At 35.2% G+C, this 19482-nt stretch overlaps 1 protein-coding gene across 4 annotated transcripts; it reads right to left on the bottom strand.

The window, feature by feature from the left end:
• Positions 1 to 4545: 4545 nt before the first annotated feature.
• Positions 4546 to 16298, bottom strand: LOC145669216 (uncharacterized). Of its 4 annotated transcripts, none has more exons than XM_081737546.1 (3): positions 14616 to 14864; positions 11351 to 11536; positions 4546 to 7091 (listed from the first exon to the last, which is right to left on the bottom strand). In XM_081737546.1, exons 1-2 carry the CDS (start codon positions 14812 to 14814, stop codon positions 11379 to 11381), a joined length of 357 nt encoding a protein of 118 aa, XP_081593672.1. In that variant the 5' UTR covers positions 14815 to 14864; the 3' UTR covers positions 4546 to 7091; positions 11351 to 11378. The 4 variants fall into 4 exon arrangements, with proteins under 4 accessions (XP_081593672.1, XP_081593670.1, XP_081593671.1 ...); XM_081737544.1 differs by having other exon boundaries at positions 14616 to 14849; XM_081737545.1 differs by lacking the exons at positions 11351 to 11536; positions 14616 to 14864 and adding an exon at positions 16093 to 16298.
• Positions 16299 to 19482: the final 3184 nt, after the last annotated feature.

The following is a 19482-nucleotide window of genomic DNA, read 5'->3' as shown; positions in this document are numbered from 1 at the left end:
TTGTAACGATCCTCTTTGAGCGTTACATTTTTCTCAAAGAGACTATTTCATAGAAACGTTTAATTAGCTCCTAAAGTATTATTTCTTTTACATTTTTATTTTCCCAATTCTCGACCCCTTTGATGGATTCAATATGGTCGACAATTGGTCTGGTTTGTTTAGCTGAAATACGCTACTTTCTTTGTTAAGTCTATGGCCCGCATCGAGTTGGATTTTCTCAATTCTGCGAGATGGCGTTAGTGGTTTAAAAACTGGAGTATTTGTATTTTCATTTAGATTGAGTAATTTGTTTGTGAGTATATTCATTAAATAACAACATATATTTAATTTACTTTCGTCTCATTATATTAAAGTTTATATCATAATTTTCGTTTAGTTTTTGTGTTATTCTGCGCAATTAAGAGCAGCCAATCAGGGAGCGAGGAGGATTTTGAGCGCACTTCTTTGTTCTGCCTCCCTGTACTACAAGAAACATGGCTGTCGAATGGTAGCTTACTAGCGTACCCTCTACACTAACCAAGGATAAAATTGGAATACTGAACGAAACAATGTAATCAGTTACCGTTAAGTGATTCTATATAAGAAGAGTGGTGTGTTGTAGCGAGAATGCTTGAGCAACATAACTTATGCAACTTTAAGCTACCTTTCCCGATTGGCTGGCCAGTAATTTTACCAGCCAGGTTTTAACTAAGTGCATAATGATTTTTAATATGGGAATGTGAGGAACCGTAAAGGTTTATCGTAATCCTGTCTGTGGTGTTAACATTCTCTGCAATGACATCAGAAACTGCCTTCCTGTTCCGGTTTGGTCTTACCCGCTGTTTTGAAAAATCTTTTGTGACATCGTCAGTATAGACTATCCTCTACGGTGACTTAGTGCCTATGGTCGACTCATGTCTGTCTATTGAAGCTGAGAACAAATACTGCATCCAGTTCGTCGTCTACTTCTTCTGATGGTTGCCATCGGTGTAATTCTACGCCCTGGCTTGGAGTCTGTTGTCGCGCCATGTCGAGTGGCCTGGAGAGACTGCCGGAGATTGGTTGTCGTTCACGATGCTGTTGTAACCGTGCCTCCTGAAATTGGCCTGCAGCGCTAATCTCACTCCACTTGTGGGATACTGTGAGTAGCTGTTGGACTGACTTTGATCATCCGTCTCCAGATAACTCTTTATATTATTCAGTTTCGACGCAGCCGGTCGAAGAAGTGACTTTCATATTGGAACTGTTCAATATCGTCATTATTTCAAATAATTAGAAAAATTGATACTGTCTCTGTTCGTAAATTAGTCCGTAAAGTATTATCAATATCGTGTATTTACTCAATTCTCATTTCTCTTACGATGTCTAAAATATTGTCTATTACCACGCGTTCTGTATGTAATATGACTGAGTAAACTCAAGGTGAGCTCTCCATCCAGTAAGTCGATTCATACGCCGACGGGGTAGTCCGGTGTCTATGTCATTTCTCTCTTGCATTAAGCGAAAATAGTTTCTTAAGTCGAGCAGATGTATAAATGGATCATTTACTTTACAGCTAGCTCATGTTCGACCCGTTAGTGGGCACTCCGTATTGTTTGCTATAATCCATAGTTTATGATCTGTAATTGAAGTTGCCACGTAAGAGAAAGATTCACGTTAATCCTTGAAGTATTTATATGTCCGATCTTTAGTTAAGAAGCTACTTTAAACCATCTAGTTGGACGCGTCGAAGACGGTGAGCATTACTATTGTATTCACGCCTAGATGTGATGGTGTCAGGGGTGGAGTTTAGGTTGCTGGCTGGTCAATTACCTCCTATGAATGTTTCTACTATATGTATTATTACCGCCGCTGTTTAATTGTAAGCCAGGTCGAGGAGTGGCGCCCTCTTAATACAGTTGGTTGCGGAAGAGTAGTGGAAGCGTTATGTTCTTGGGAAGGAGGATTGGTCGACTCAGCCGCATAATTACTCCCTCTGTAATGAGATGTTTTGTAAGCAGTAATGCGCCTTTGTATTTTCCCTTCATTATTACAATGTAGCTTACTAAAGTTTCTATCTCAAATGTTTGGTCGAGGAATGTAAACAGCTGTTATCGTATTATCAAGGATAACATCTAAAATGCTGTTGTTACTGGTTATTCCATTGCGTTGGTGTGAGAAGTTTTCTAAAAATCCGAGAGACTGAAGTACATATGTCTAATGATATTTCCTTTCTCTCTCTCTTCAAACTATGGTTATTGAGTCTAGCTGAACTTTATAATCGCTAACATTGATATAATTCCTGCAACTATCTGCTGTTCGCTAAAGAGGTTAAATAAATATAATATGCAAATTATATGGTGTTATTTTGGCAATGGATTTTTTTCTTTCCTTTCATGGTAGCGATGACACCATTGGTGTGCAAGAGTCTGGAAATTAAATAGCGTTGTGCTTACTGGCCCATAATTGTAGCATAAGGGAGAAATTAGTTTCGGCGACCCAATTTATATTTTTTCTCTTTCTTTCCCCTGTACAACATTAGCTACGAATGAAAGTGTAAACAGTAACGTTTTAAATTTGACGTACCCAGCGAGGGATGTCACAAGTTGGCTTCTCATAGCCAGGATTGTTTCGTTGCAAGTTGGCTTTCAAGTTCAGGATTCAATTAGTGTAAATCGTTTCGTCTCAATATCCTGGGGTACATTTGTTTCCCTAAACCTCCTTTTATTTTGTTTTCTCTTTATAAAGATAAATGATGTGTTCACAAGCGGGAACTCACTCTAATTTTCTTTTAGAAAAGTTTGTCTGGGAGAAATCAAAATGAGTTGAGGCTGCACTAGGCACTATTTGATATAGCTTAGCTAAGCGCAGGACAATGTTTCAACTCCAAAGAGAAGGGGAGGAGGAGGAGAGAAGCATACCTGGAAAGAACATTGAACTCGCTGCAGACTGTGTTTCACTTTAGGACATTTGGGAATCTGTCTGTCAGAAGCACTGGTCCCCGTAGGCCGAACTTTGGACTTTGATCCTGGCCCCGGTTACCTAGGACCACCATCTTTACATTTTCGCAGGAGTACATACCCTAGTAGCAAAATCGATTGGCCCAACGTTGGGAAAATAGTGGTAATGCGACATACAAACGGTGGCCCAACGTCATGTTTGGCTGCTTTGGCAACCAATTCCCTCCCAAACCATTTCCCACTCATTCCCCAACCAAAAGAAGGGTGGGCCTTCGTTTACCCAACCATCTCCCAACGTTGGGCCAACTAAACCCCAACAACCTTGAGAATGTTGGGCCTACATTCACCCAACCAAATCCCACCAGTTTCCCTACGTTACACCAACTAAACCTCGACGTTGAATGGTGGTTCTCCATTCAAACGCTGACGTTTACCCAACCAAATCTAGCATTATTCCCTGACGTGTCCTTGCGACGGATGGGGTAGGGTGGTGATGCATTCGGTTTGGCACCTTTGACTTTTTATATGGTATTCCTGAGATATTCGGATATTATTTATTTACACAGTTATTATTCATATATAATGACGCAGATATTATCAAGTGTATTTGCGTTATTACTATATAAATAATAACTCATGCCTAAATAAATAACAGATCTGAGTATCAGGAATACCATGTAAAAAGTAAAATGTGTCGAACCGAATGCATCTCCACCCTACCTCTTCCGCAGCGAAGACACGTTAGGGAACGTCAGGGAATTATGCTACATTTGGTTGCGCACACGACAGCATTGGATGATGAACTACCATTCAACGTAGAGGTTTGGCTGGGCTAACTTCGGAAGACTGAAAATATGGATTATTGAATGTGTGAAGCAGTCTGAGATTCGACTCGCTCAGCATTTGTATTGTGTGTTGGTCTCACGGCAACTTTCGAACATCTGAACCGACTCAAATGAAACTTTTAATGATTATTTATTCGTTCAAAGTACATACCAAGTTCATTGGAGAGGAAAATTGGGCAAGAGGGAGGGGGTAAAGCCCCCTAAATGTGCAAAAATGTAGGAAAACACTAAAGAGGAATACTTACATGTTGGATCAGGTTGCGACGTCTTCCGATTGTATATTTATACTAGTACTAAACAATAAACTCCATGGTTCTGGATAATCAATAACCATTAAAACGCTCTGGAAAACCATTAACCATTAAATAACCATCAGTTGATAAGATCTGCTGCCAACAGTCTTTTCTCAATGTTTGCGTCTGATAAAGAGGACGTTAGGTCCTTGAAACTGTAACGTATAGTTATTAATATAATTCATTTTGTTCTGTTCAGAACTGCGTTTTAATGGATACTAGTACTAACCAAGCATATTATTGAAAAATAAAAATCAATAGACAAACAGCCAAATAACAAACACGCATTATACCCATTAGAGATTGAGGAACTTTTCCTTGCTATCTTATATACCAATCCACAATACTACTGCAATAACAAAGTAATTGAAAAGAGATCAGTATTAATTAATGAAATAAATTAAACACTGTTCTTAAGTTTCCACTACATAATTTTTATTATAATTGCAAGTTGCAAAATCATTTGTTTTACATTACAATCTTCTTAAATGTCAAAAACTACAATAACAAACAAAAATAGTAAATATTTTTGAAGTTGCAAACAAAATAGTGGTAACTGTTCATTGTAAACAACAATGAGATATGCATATTAAATCTGGATCCATGTTGAAATACCAGCATTATTTCACATATGTGTACGAGCATATGAAAGGGGACCAGCCGGTGGTTAATGATAGAAGTAAATCTATGCATGAAAATGGCATATTTTGATGCACTATACAGTAAACAGTTTTACATAATGGAAATTCTTATTTTGTTAATGTTACAATTATACTCAGATAGCGTAGATCAGTTATTACCTCTACTACATATGAAGAAATTTTACAGCACCAACGCCTCATATACGTATAAAATAGACTTTTTTGAATGCGATTATATATATATATATATATATATATATATATATATATATATATATATATATATATACAACACGTCTGAGTGTCTACTTTCTAAATGCATGCACCCATACATATGTTGTAACATTACAAGAAAAACGTTGAGATGTGTAACCGGCTAGTAAACCTATATATTTCATAATTTCTTAGCATACACAACTTAATATTCTGATCAGATAAAACAAGTAAATGCCTTTTTATCTTATAAATCCAAGAAAGCCAATAAATTTTAAAAAAAACGCTACATCATAGGAAAAGACAAGTAGACCTAACAGTGCGAACGAAAATTCAAAGAGTCATTAAACGTACGATTCGATTTTATAAGGCACAGGATGATGATTTGGATAAAACATACCTACTGTTTCCCTTCCCCCCGGCCTGTGTACGTACAGCTTAAAGTTCAATAAACGTTGCTTTCTTTCTAAAATTAAGAGGCCCCGTCACGGCGAAATCAAAATATCGTTGATTTTACAGTAATTATGATATCTTCAAACAGATAAAAGTAATCGAAAAGTGGAACAAGAGCTCGCTAGACAATATTATTTTACATGAGATACCGTTATCACGACTCACTTATCTGCTTTCGATTTCTAGCCATTTAGAGAATTGGCACTTATTTTTGCGTTTACAAATGGCTGCAAACGCAAAGCTACTAGGTGATTCGTGATAACGGTATCTCATGCAAAATAATATTGTCTAGGGCTTTCTTGTTCCACATTTCAATTCTTTTATCTATTTGAAGATATCACATAATTACTGTAAAATTAGCGGTATTTTAATTTCGCTGTGACTAGCCCTCTTAAAAGTATACTTCATCACAAAGTCAACACTCGAAAAGTAAGGACTATAGAAAAGAAAAATATCTCAATAAAGAAATTAGGGCGACTTCCGATTTTTACACCAAGCCTCCGCAAGTGCAGACATTATAATTTTGAAGTAGAAAATGTGTGATTGGACCAATAATCGAACCTGAGACCTTAGGCTCATCATGCTTATGTGCTTACTCACTGCGTCACCCAGTCGATCTAACTCCCAACCACATAATTTCAACTATTGAGGACGGTGTTGTCCTTCTTTCAGACCACATGGAGTGTACTACAACTTCGTTGAGTTTGGACTACCCCAGTGTCTGCTGGGAAGTCCAATCACAACAGAAAGTTGTGGTATCCTGACTCTGCATATAGTCTGAAAAAAAAAGAACACCGTACTCAAAAGTGTAAATTGTGTGACTGGAAAATGGATCGACTGGGTGGCGAAGTTGGTTAGCACACAGGCGCAATAAACCTAAGGACCTGGGTTTGATCTCGAGTCCTGTTACACATTTTTCACTTTTAAAATTAACAATAATGTCCACTTGAAAAACTGGTGTTTTATCACTGCCTGATCCACAATTCCCATTAAAGGCCAAAAACATTTGGTTGAATTCGAATGTAAAGGTAAACCATCCACATTAATTGTAATAGTTACCAAACATGTTCCCTCATTTTCTACCAACAACTTGGAAGTTACAAATGGATAAACACATGGAATCAAACCTGATGACTTTTTCTTCACAATATTATGTTCTACGCCAAAGTATTTAAATAGACCCCTGCACGTGTATCTACATTGGAGCAAGACGGTGTATGTAATAGAGTTCGTGCGTCTAAAGGAAGTTGAGGGAAATATTGGTTTAAAATATGTAACAGATTGGTAGTGGCTGTATTAGTTATGTTATATTCCTTTGCCCACTGCACCAACTTCACTTCCAAAGAATCAGGAACTTCACCATGTGAACTATCACTCCACATTCCAAAATCACTAGAATTATCATATTCACTCGATACCTCTGAAATGTCGAGGTCACTGACACGTAGAACTTGATTATCATTTCTGCACGAAGTTTCATTCGCATTGTTATCTGAATCTAGTTTATTAGTTTTCTTTATTTCTTGTCCTATTACTTCTGCAGAGAGAAATTTGTATTCATTAACAATTTCTTCATACTCCTTTTGAATCTTGCGGCGCTTAGATCTCGCAGAATCTCCAAAGTTTTCTTTTTCCACTGTTTCCTCCATTTTTCAACTATTTAGCTGTCCTTTTAAAATCGAAGAATTGGATGTAGGTTCAGTAGCTGGCCTCTCATCTCAACCAGAACTGCAAATAAAAGTTAAGTAGCTTATTAGCACAAACAATCCCCTCCAATGCAACGTAATATATATTTCATATGTACAAAGTGAAAACAGCCGAACTTAATTTATAAAATATAATTTAAATACATTTGTAGTTCGCGATTTTCTAAAGTAAACAAATAAAGGTCCATTCTACCACTGGTTTAGCATTTGCAAATTCTGTGCTTCGCGAATGTCAATATTGGGTAGAAATTTTCATGTACACCTCAGATAAATACTGGAATAAAACTTGCTACCTACCAGACAGACCCTACCAGAGCCCTTTGTCCTTCCGACTTGTGCCATATACACTTAACAACTTAAAACCTATCGAAATAAATAATGAAGTGGAAAAAATATTTTTAAAACTTCATTTGGCAGTTCTTTTATTTCAATCTTTTTTAAATAACATTTTTCTCTTGTAATAAGTGTTGCGAACCAGGGTTGGCAAAAAACGTTTTCTTACAAAAAATAAAAAGTCAACCTGTTTCTGTGATTGATTAAAAAAAATACGTATGGACAGAAATAAATTAACTTGGCCTTCACGTATTTCCAGCAATGGTGTTATAAAGGACAAGATCTACAACTCCTATACGAAGTATATTCGGGAATCGAAATAGTACTTTGCGTATAGAGTTGTGCGATTCTATTAGTGTATTTTTTAGACCAGGAAATTCCCGTCATAATCATGCCTGCGTTATTATTTATCAACAATATTAACAAGTATGTAACGTCATTTTAGTGACATTGTATTATAATCAATACGCTAGAAATGACGTTTATAAAAGTAATGAATGGCTGAATTTTAAAATAAGAATTTAACCCAACACAGGGTTCTTACACATTACTTTTATCATTTTCCCTGATTTCCAGGTGCAAGATCACCCATTTTCCCTGACCCGCGACATTTAATAACATAATGGTGTACTGATGATGAATGCCCGTAAAAGCTAAATAAAGACTTGGGGCAGTGATTCTCAACCTGTCTGCTGCCAAAGATCAGCAACTTTCCGTTTGTAACACTATACAGTAGACACAGAGCTAAACAAAAGGCTAATAATAGTAGACCAGTGTAAGTTATCCAAGGAATTGCCATTTGAGCTAGTGAAGAGGCTTTATAATACATCTTCAAATAATATTATACACTAACGTTAAATTTCTTTATATAAAACACTAAAAGATTAGCCATCCCTCTGCACAACGAGCAGCGGTAACTTAAGAATTCTTAAAAAAATGGCAACAAATTGATTCTATAAATTTCGAAAAAAAAAAAATAAGCGCTCCTAGAAGTTTAGTAAACAAACCAAAAAAAAAAAAAAAAAAAAAGATACTTTAATGGAATTTCTCAATATTTCTTTGAATTCAATAAAATGAAAAATAAAACAATGAGAAACTTTTCAAAATAATGTGTAAATGTATATGCAACTGTGAGAATGCAAATTGTAAATTTTCCACCCTCAAACGCAAAAATATTTGAAAGTTTAACATAATGAAAGTTATGACGAGCGAACATTACAGCTGCCCATACCAATTCCTACCGATTTTTTTTCAGTTATTGCAATAGATCCTACTTGGTATCACAACAAAACAAATTTATTGTCATACATATTATACAACATATTAAAAGATAAAGAGAATTTTAGGAATGAACCCCCCTCAAAAAAATTGCAGCAAAAGATAGCGATCTTGGGCGATAATTAGTTTTCGGATCAGGAGCTACAAAATTTTTGAACGGCACCTCTTTTTTTTTTTTTTTTTTTTTTTTTTTTTTTTTACGGAATAAGCTCGTACAGAGTTAAGTGATAATTTTCTCTTTCTTTCTTTTCCCGTTTCTTCCAAAGCCGAATTGTCTTGTTCTCGTACATTTTACAGAAGTTCAGAGTTCTGAAGTTCCGCGTGCGTAGGCCAATCTACCAGTTGTCGTTGGGCTAATGAAGAAGGCACTTACAAGTTGTCTACCAATAAACTTTTCTTAATAGAAATACCAGACTCTACACTTGAATTTCTATGTGAAATAATCAATGTCATTTTCACAAGACTCCACAAGTGTTAGAATTCACTTTTCCCACTTAGAACTGTTTTATAAAACTCATCAAGATTTGAATTAAAATAAGATGCTTTTAGACGGTTGAAAAAAACGGTTCGAACTCATTCTGAACTACCTCCGTTTTAACATCATCGAGACGAAACGACTGATGGAGTATTACCAAGCACTTTGTCATCCTTATCCGGGCAATTTTAGGTTTATACAAGAATACCTCAGGATCAAAGCATGAAATGGCACGAGTAAGATGATATTTTTCGAGTATTTCTTTCAGTAGTGCTTATCAAAAATTTTCGACAATCAGTGAAGAAACTGCACTTGTTTACTTCCTTGACATCTTTAAGCTTCCCAATGCAATTTTTTTTCTGCCCGAATCCTATATCTACATTCTTTGGGGCTTTCAAGTTACTTTTAACTTCTAGAGCTTGCCCTCAATCTTCTTCATTAGGCATTGGCATTTAAATGTCATCATATATTCTTTTAAAAAAAAGTTCACAGTCTATTACAGTGTGAAAGAGCATTAAATAGCAACAAAGTACCTTCATTTACTTAACATTACTCCTACACTATTATGATCCCAACAGAATATACAATCATGATTTGAAAAAATTAGGTAATTAAAAAAAAACTTGGACCCATGTGATTTATTTTCACAATTGGAGCTCTTTTCCTTTTAGCGGCAAAAAATGTTACAATCTGCTTTATCTTCAAGCAAGACTGATAAATTACTTCGTGTGTCTATAAAATCTACAAATGTCTTAGAAACATAAAAAATGTTAAAAACTACGTTTGAAAGTAACATTTTTTGGCGTCATATTTACCCTGTATAATTTATGACAATTTAGGTCATATATCCTAAATTAAAACATTTTATGTCCGAAGAAATTTAGTACATCACATTTTTTAGGAATAATAACAAATATTTAGGCATCAATAGGGCGTGATATGGCTGAGAAAAAAAGTCATCTCCTAATTGGTAGTATACCTTCTTCCTAACTCCTCCCTCGGAATTTCGAAAATATAAAAATATCTTCCTCAAGTGGTTTCTCTGAGAAAATACTGATGTTTTGTGTGAAAGCACGACAATTTTAAGAAAGTACATCAAATAAAAACATCACAGTTTCTACCTTATGCTGCGGAAAAGTGCCGTTTCACAAAAATACGTGTCAAAAGACAGACCAGGTCTATGAACTATGAAGAAAACAATTTTATTCTGATTACTAACACTAAAATGCCAAAGTTTATATTATCCTTTTCTTTGAAGTTTCATCATTTCAGAAAGTTCAGAAAATCATATAATGTAAATAACAGAAAATTCTGGGTTTTAAAACTGATATTTTCATGTTCTCTTTGGGGGGAGGGGAGGGGAGTTGTCTCACTGGTGGAACCTTTAATAGAATTAACGGAGATTAATTGATATATGTGGAAAAACCGTCACCAAATTCATACAATTTGTGGCACTTCGGCTTTTATTTATTTATTTATTTATTTATTTTTTACTTTATTTTCGTTGCTGTTTTTGTTTAAACCAACTGAAAAAAGAAAAATGGTTTAAACCGTGGTTCAGGATGAAAACTTTTAATGAACACTCAATCTTTAACAAATCCTGAGTCCGAAACAATGTTTCTTAAGAATTAAAGTCACACCAACGTACGTTAAAATGGTACACTTTATTTCTTTCCACAAAAGATTATGATAACTGGCAAATACGTATTTTACAAAATCGAACGGCTACGATTAGCTTACGGCACAAAAGACATACAAAATACATAAATTTCGCCTAAAGTTATGCAAAATACACGAATTTTGGGGATAGTGGGTCGGATCTTCTGGAAACAAACAGACGCGCATAAAAACGAATTTTTGTTTTGCTCAGCGTTCGGTAATTTCTATTGCAGCATTTCTAGGGTTGTGAAAGTAACGCCCTTTCTGAGTTCTGCACGTGAGAAAATAATCAAAACTGAAGTTTGAAGCGCATTTTATAGTGCAAAGGATAATATAGTGTTCGAATATTTTCAGACAATATTCTCAGGCCTTCCTACAAAGGAATTTTCGATTCATTTATGTATTGTGAAGACATTACAGAAAAACGGTGAAATTAGCGGCAGGTTAATGTTAAACGCACTAAAATTATGACTTAAATAATATTAACTTAAATCTATCCATCTTAAATACAATTACTTTACATCGAAATAACTTACCGAAAAAACGCTTCTATTTCTGCCTTTTTTAAAGTGTATTAGTTGTTTCTTCAGATTCCCCACTCGCAGAGGATGGTCGTCTTCGTTCCCGCCCACCGTCTCTGTTGATGGAATACTTAAACCAATTCCTTATGTGCATTTCTATTTGATCATCGGTTGCTGATGGTATTACCCGCCGAACGCCATCTGGAATGATTACAAAGTTTCAATGTAATTAACATGTATAACGCAATGTATAGAACACTTATGAATTAAAAAGTACAACCGTTCACTGTTAAATTACTCGGAATATTCTGAAGAGAATTCAATTTTAATGTTTCGTAGCCAAGTGAACATTAGGGTCAAAGGTCGTCACACCTGAGATCTGACGTCCCTTTCCATTCAGATGCAATATCACTTGCCTCTTTGGGACTGAGAAAACCCGCCAAAACACTCAGTCAGGATGATTACCGACATTGGTATCCTGACCTTCGAAGTAGGAAGTAAAAGTTTTACTGCCATTCTCCTATAAACAGTACTAAATGGTCACAAACACGAATGACGTGTTAATGTTCCGATCCTTGTAACCAGATCCGATTTCGGTCCATACGCTTGCAATCACTCGGATATTTCCTATACCAACTAGCCTGTATTGATTGTACCATCTCGACGTTTGATCCATGGTTGTGGAGGATATTACTGAAGTAAGATTTTTCCAGTCCCTACAAACAACAATCAACACTACAGTCACTGACATAAACACATTCTCTGTTGCTATTTATGGATGTTAGATTTGATCCATGAATAACGTAAGACATAATGTTTTTGTCTGTTTGGTGGGAGTTTCGCGTCCCTTTTCAGCAGCGAGGCTATATAGAGACAGAACCTAAATTTTAAGGTGGGATCTGAACCACTACTCGAGTTGCTATCCGAGGCATTAGGTTCCCAGGTGAATTTGAACCTGCGACCACGCGCACTGAAGGCGAGCGCTGTAACCGTAACGACGGCTACGGGGGAACCCGAGAGAGAGAGAGAGAGTTTTATATCACTGAGTGTAGTGTTAGTTGGTTTTTAGAAGGACTGCTAAAAAAATCTTACTTCAATAAATTCCTTCTCAATATTTTAATTTTGTAAGGTTCTCTTCAATCAATAAACAAATAAATGTGATTTAGTGGTTAGTCTGCAGTTTCATTCGAATCCAAAAAAAGTAAAAAAATCTTCATCCATGCATAACAAAATGATACAGTGTTCTATGTCAGTGAGTGCAGTATTAGTTGTTTACAGAGTTTGGAAAAAATCATACTTCAATAATATTCTTCCCAACCATGGACTAAATGTCGAGATGGTACCGTGAACCCAAGTTAACTGTTGGTATACGGAACATCCGAGTAATTTAAAATTAATGGACCAAAATTGGATCTGAGAAACCTGTAATTTATTTTCGAGAGAAAATTGGCTATTCCCTGTAACGTATAGCGAATTAAATAAAAATGAGATCTTTCAGTTTTACGTCCCACGGTTATGACGGTTAGGCAAAAGGAGACGATGATGATGAGAAATGAATAAAATGGTGGAATGAAAAAAGTGGGAGGAAACGGGCGAATCCCGAAAAAAAAACACGAGTACGGTGTTTGTCCACCACAAAGTTCACAGAGCGCAAGCTGGGATCGAACCAGTATAGCGAATTAAAATGCTGTGTGGTCGAATGATGGGGACTAATGTTAAACTTCGCTCTATGCTTAAAAGTTCCCTTTGAAGCATTTTGGCTGGAAAAAAAAAAATGATATAGAAGTGTAATAAATATCATAGGCTTTCACACTAACGTGCGTTATTCAGGATTCTTTTTCTGACATGCAACGAATAACTTGAATACAGAACATTTATCTTTAGAACAGACTTGAAAAGAAAGAAAGTGAGGAGAGAGGACATAGTTGAAGTAATAATGCAACTTACTGTCAATAATCTATTGCAGCATGGAGAACAAGGATGATGTCGATAAGGTAATGAGTCTGTTAAACAAATCTACTATACTTACTAAAACACTCACATTTGGTAATCTCACTTCTATTTGGAAGCAACAGTTCACGATATGTGAATTTTGGACATCGTTTAAAACTTATTTAAAATTTTTTTGACATTTAAATAAAATAAAATAAATAAATAAATAAAAATAAAAAAATATAAAAAGAAAATTCAAAATTCTCTGTATTGGGGGAAAGAAAAATTCTTATAAAGCTAAATAATAATAGTAATAACAGTAAAATTAACTATTTTTTTTTCAAATTGTTAACTGTAAAAATTCTACATGTATGCAGGCCGAGGCAAAAGTCTGGACATGTCATATTTTCAACATTGCTGGAGAAATCGGGCAATACCTTACGATGGGTAATAATAACATGAGGACCGAACGCCTTATGACGACCATGTTGAAGGTAGTCACTGTGCGTTTTGTCGACACTTTTAATAAACGGTTTTATAATAATTAGCTTGGGACCAGTTTGTCCTAATATGGCGTAGAAAACAAATTTTATGTCACCTGCGAGCAAATTTGATTCATTAAGTTTTACTATGAAAGCTAGAAAGTAGCTGTGTAAGGTTACGTTATTTTGCATGTAATCCAGCTAGGCACTCTCATTGCATGACCGCACAGAAACTGTCTTGGTAAGTACTAGTAGCAACAACTGAGTGATAAGCCAGATAAATGAAAGATCATTCATTTAGTTCTTGCCCAAGATACCGACAGGTCAAATATTAGAAAATCTAAGCTGTGACAAAAGCCAACGAGGAAACTATAACGAAATTTAAGCCGTCATTTCGAAGTGGGGCATCTTGACTTTTCCCAAGTTTACAGGAGAGCGATTTAAAGTTCTACGGGAAATTTGATTTTTAAATCTTTATATCGCCGGAACTATAATGAAGTGAGATACTACATTTTAACAGTTGATAGAACACGTGGAAGTCATAATAGAAAAACGCACTTTTTTTCAAGTTATGCCCCTTTGCGTTTTCACCCCTGAATTTGTAAAGCGTACAAGTTGTGTTTCGCGCATATTATCAGAGGAAACGAGCATCAATGAATAGTAAGTAAATCCTATAGGTCTGTTATCCACGAATGGAACCTACACAAGATTCAGTGACAACAATAACGCACATATGAACCTCAGATCGCGGGAGGAAGTAGGGGAAGGTGGCATTTTGCTCAATGTACTTGATAGGAGTGGTGACTGTCCAAAATTTGTCCTCAAACAAAGTGCATATTAGACAGGAGTTTCCAATCAAAGCATACCTTTCAGTATTTGCATTATTCTCAGGGTTCTTAGTGCTTCTTTACCCTTTCTACCGGTCCAGTTGAATTTCTTTGCTGCGTCGTTACTGAATACTTTTTCTAATATTCGTCTCACTAACTTCTCAACACTTTTACCACCCAAGGTACTCAAAGCTATTTGCTGTAAGCAAATATAATAAAAGCAGTTATAATTATACATATTGCCAATACACTAGTTGTTACTAACGAATAGCAGGACACAATGAACTAAAAATATCAATTTTTTTCCTTGCCTAGCATAGAAACGAAGAAAACTAGAAGTAACCGATGAAAGGGTTCCCGCTCGTTTGGCAAAATCAAATTTCCTGACTTTTACAGGTTCTTAAATACCACTACTTAGAGATGTTTAAATAGAATATATTTGTACCAGTGCACAGAGCAATACAATTTGCACACGAAAGAACGGAAACAGAACATTTTTAATATGAAACATCCCGTAACAACTAGCCGGATAAGGCAAACAGTAAAATATGCTATTATTTCCAAACATGAAAATAATGACGAACCGAATTTTAAAAGCATAATGAAGCATAAAGAACATACTGTGCAAATAAGGAATAATTTTCGGAAAGTGGAATGCCCCTTTAACTGAAAGTGACATACCGTTTAATAATTCTTGTACCCAAGATTTACAATGAAAAATACTTAAAATGTGTAGCAAATATACAATGAAAAATTTATTTCTCTTTAATCATTTCGCCAACACAGAATATATAATTGTTTTCTTATGATACAGAAACAAAGGAAGCAGGGATGCTACTTCAGGGATATTTCCATTGCATTGTGTATTACATTTTGTTTATAATCTAGATACAACACACGTTACATAACAGCTTAAGATGCGGGAAAATGTTTAAGTTATGACCATTTTCTATAGGCATAGTCTTAAAATTCTCCTGGTGGGAAAACCCTGAAAGTCCCTGTTAGGATGGCGGAGCCGAAATTGAGCCCAAAATACAACAAACGCAAATCCTAGTCTCTATAAAATAAATATGCCCTATAGGCTTCATTAGGTTATGTATACTGGAACGAAGTTATTCATAATTGCTTCCGCGGTTGTGAATATTCATATTACAACAACTGAGACATTCATAGAAACAGATGCCGAATGTTTCTACCACACACGCCCCAACAGACACGTTAAGGTCGTTGACTGCTCTGTAGCGGCTTAATATATGAACAATTTATGTGGCATGTTATATAGATTCATACTAGGAGAGACGCCAATTGCTGGTATGAACAAGTTTATTTCTATCATAGTTGCTGCATTATCAATGTTCGAAACTACAAAGGAAATTATGACCCACTTTGTTTATTCAGTTTCAACTTGCCACATGTCATTGAACAAATGCAAGATACCTAATGGGAAGTATCACCCCGTATAATATAAAAATACGGAAATTACGGTCTAAAATACTACAGTGAGCTCAAAACCTACCAAACTTGTAGCATTATTTTCATTGTGTGCCCATTCTTCCAGTGATTTAACCGACGATACTGTTTCACAGGGTAGGTCAGACCGTCGGGTAATACCAGTGGTTGCAAAATTCCCGGTGAACGTAAATTTCCGTGGACGTATTCCAGTATGCGTGACTGGGTTTCTTCTATGCGTTCCAGACGTCCCTTAATGTTCGCCAAATGCTTAGCAATAACCGTGAAACCTGCGGGAAAAATGAAGTATAACCTGTATTGCATATATAATAACTTTTAAGAAATAGAAAGAAAGAAAAAAAAAGAAATATAGAAGGAAAATAGCTTTAAACTTTTTTTTTTTTTTTTTTTTTTTGCAACATTACGATTTCGAATGCTCATAATTTCGGCATTTTTTGTTTAAGAATGTTAACCCTTGTGTACTACCAAGAACACTTTTACACAGGAATTACATGGGGTCTTCTAGAATCCCACCCAAATTATGTTCTTTATGCAGAACCATCAGAGACAACTTAAATATTTAGTATGCATCTTTAGCATACACTCGAGATAGTCTGCAAGAAAAGATGAACTGTAATCTCACTTGTTTAACAGCTGTAACATGAGAAACAAATCTGGGGTTCCAAAAGACCCCATGGTAGTACACAAGAGTTAAAAATAGTACTACTAATAATTTCTGAACTTTGTTTTCAGAATTTTATTCATTTATTAATAAATATTTGCACCAGTTCAGTTTCATAGAGGGTACAAAACCAACCAACCATTTCTTCTTTCAAAGATAGAGTAGTTAATGGATGAAGGAGTTTACTTCTGCCAGCCTCAAATGCATTCATTGCAACATATTTTGAATGTACAATTCTAGGATATACTCATTTATATGCCTGCTTTCAAAACCCGATATTATGATACTGATCTTACAGTTTGGGTATTCTAATTTCTCCTCTCAGCCGTTCAGTCCAGCTTATCTACTGACCGCAAACATGCTCTGCACCACGCGGGAGTCTGGTGCAGGGTGAAAAATACTAACTTTTTCTTTTAAACAGTGCTATCTTTAATTTAATAATTTCTTTCGCTTTGGATAATACATCTCGAGACCTGAGAAAAACATTGGGAATTAGAGTTAAATGTTAATTAGCTATGAATTTTCATACCAAATTTCCTAATTGGGATTAAATTTCGAATTGATTCCCAATCTTTAACTGATTGCAATCCCAAACACTTTTTCATATGCATTGAGGAAAAAGTATATCAACATTCAACAAAATGATACATATGTGTGTGTGTGTGTGTGTGTGTAAAATCGGCCGGTTCAGAACTAGTTTACGGCATGAGATGCATAAATTTCGACTCAAGTTATGTAAAATGCACAGGGTTTTCAACCTTGGGTGCAGATGGGGAGGAGGAACACCCGAAATACGCCCCTGAAGTCTGCATTGTTCTCCTCTTTCTACTTTTAACAAAAATTGTTGTGTTCAGTACTCTATAAAACAACAGGAATTGATGCAATAAAAGTAAACTCTCAAGTAGTATGTAACCCAGATAAGATTGCAAATCATTTTAATAAATATTTCTTAACTTTAGAAACATTTAACCCAATCAAAATAGCTCATCAAGAAAATAACTCTAAGCTACAGAGCGGAATAACTAAGTCGCTTTTCCTGAAACCAGCTACACCAGAGGAAATCTTACAAATAATAAAAAGCTTAAAAAGCTCCAGCTCTCCAGGTTGGGATGAAGTGCCATCCATGATTGTAAAGGAAAGTTCTCTTCTTATTGCACATCAACTCTGTCATATAATAAATCATTCATTTTTGACAGGAATTTTTCCTACGCGGCTTAAGTTAGCTAGAGTTACACCTGTGTATAAAAAGGGAAGTAAATTGGAGTTAAATAATTATCGTCCTATTTCAGTTTTGTCGTGCTTTTCTAAAATATTTGAGTTAGCAATGAAAGCACGACTAAATAACTTTTTCCTTTTAAATAATATAATATCCACAAGTCAACACGGGTTTCAAAGCCAGAAGTCAACCAACACTGCAATCTTTAATTTCATCTCTGATGTAGCAATGGATATAAATAAAGGAAAGCATGTAATTGGTATTTTTGTTGATTTATCTAAGGCGTTCGATTCTATAGACCATGGTATTTTGCTAGAAAAATTGTATTCTTATGGCATCAGAGGTGTGGCAAACAATTGGATAAAGTCGTATTTATCTGAACGTAGTCAAACTGTTGGCATCTGTAAAGAGGTAAATGGCAGAAGAACAATGTTTAAATCATCTTTAATGAAAGTAACAAAAGGAGTACCACAAGGATCAATATTGGGACCTCTTTTGTTTGTTGTATATATTAATGATTTGGTTAATAGTTTAGGCTGTGTGAAGTCAACATTGTATGCTGATGACATAAATGTTCTTGTCAGTGGAGACTCAGTAAATGAAGCAGAAAGGCTCACTACAAAGACGCTAACAAAAATTATTAGTTGGTTAAACATAAATAAATTAACTATGAATTTAGGAAAAACTAACATTGTCAAATTTCGATTCCCGGGCCAAAGAAATGAACTTGTACCAATAACTGTAGGCACTGTAGAATTATGTCAAACACCATCTATTAAATTTCTAGGAGTATATGTTAATGAAGATTTAACATGGAATACATTAATACTAAACTCAGTTCACTCTGCTTTGCATTCCGTAGGTTGCAAGGTAGTTTGTGCAAGGAAGCTGTCATGTCCTTATACTATAGCAAAGTTTTTTCAATAATAAACTATGGTGTTATATTTTGGGGGAATTCGAGAATAAGTGCTAGTACATTCCGAATACAGAAAAAAATTATTAGAATAATGTTAAGTATGCCTGAACGATCCTCATGTAAAAATATTTTTAAAAAGTATAAATTATTGACATTACCTAGTTTATATATATATCGCACAATTATGTATGTAATCGAGCACAAGGATTTATTTACTTTAGCTAATACGATTCACTCATACAATACTAGGCAGAATTGTAATATGTATACTATCCAACAGAATTATGCAAATTTTAGCAAAACTGTGTATATGAATTGTATAAAATTATATAACAAATTACCAGCAAAGTATAAGAACATTAACAAAAAACGGATATTCAGAAATACTCTGTTAGAATTATTGTTGGAAAAAAGCTATTACTCTGTGGAAACTTATCTTACTGATAATATATAGAGAATGTAAATCATATCTGACAACTGTAATGCTTAATTGAGGATTGTCCTCATTTGTAAGCTATAAACAGGCAAATAAATATGAATATGAATGAATATGAATATGAATATATCTTTGGCGAAGTTTGAACAATGCAGACTCGTTGTTTAAAAAAAAACAATAGTAGGCGTATTTCCGCCATTAAATCAA

Source organism: Thermobia domestica, chromosome 13, assembly GCF_964235325.1.
Source record: "Thermobia domestica chromosome 13, izTheDome1.hap1.1, whole genome shotgun sequence".
NCBI classification, from domain to species: Eukaryota; Metazoa; Arthropoda; class Insecta; order Zygentoma; family Lepismatidae; genus Thermobia; species Thermobia domestica.
Note: the sequence above shows the minus strand (reverse complement) of the source record. Positions and strands in the feature narration are given on the sequence as shown.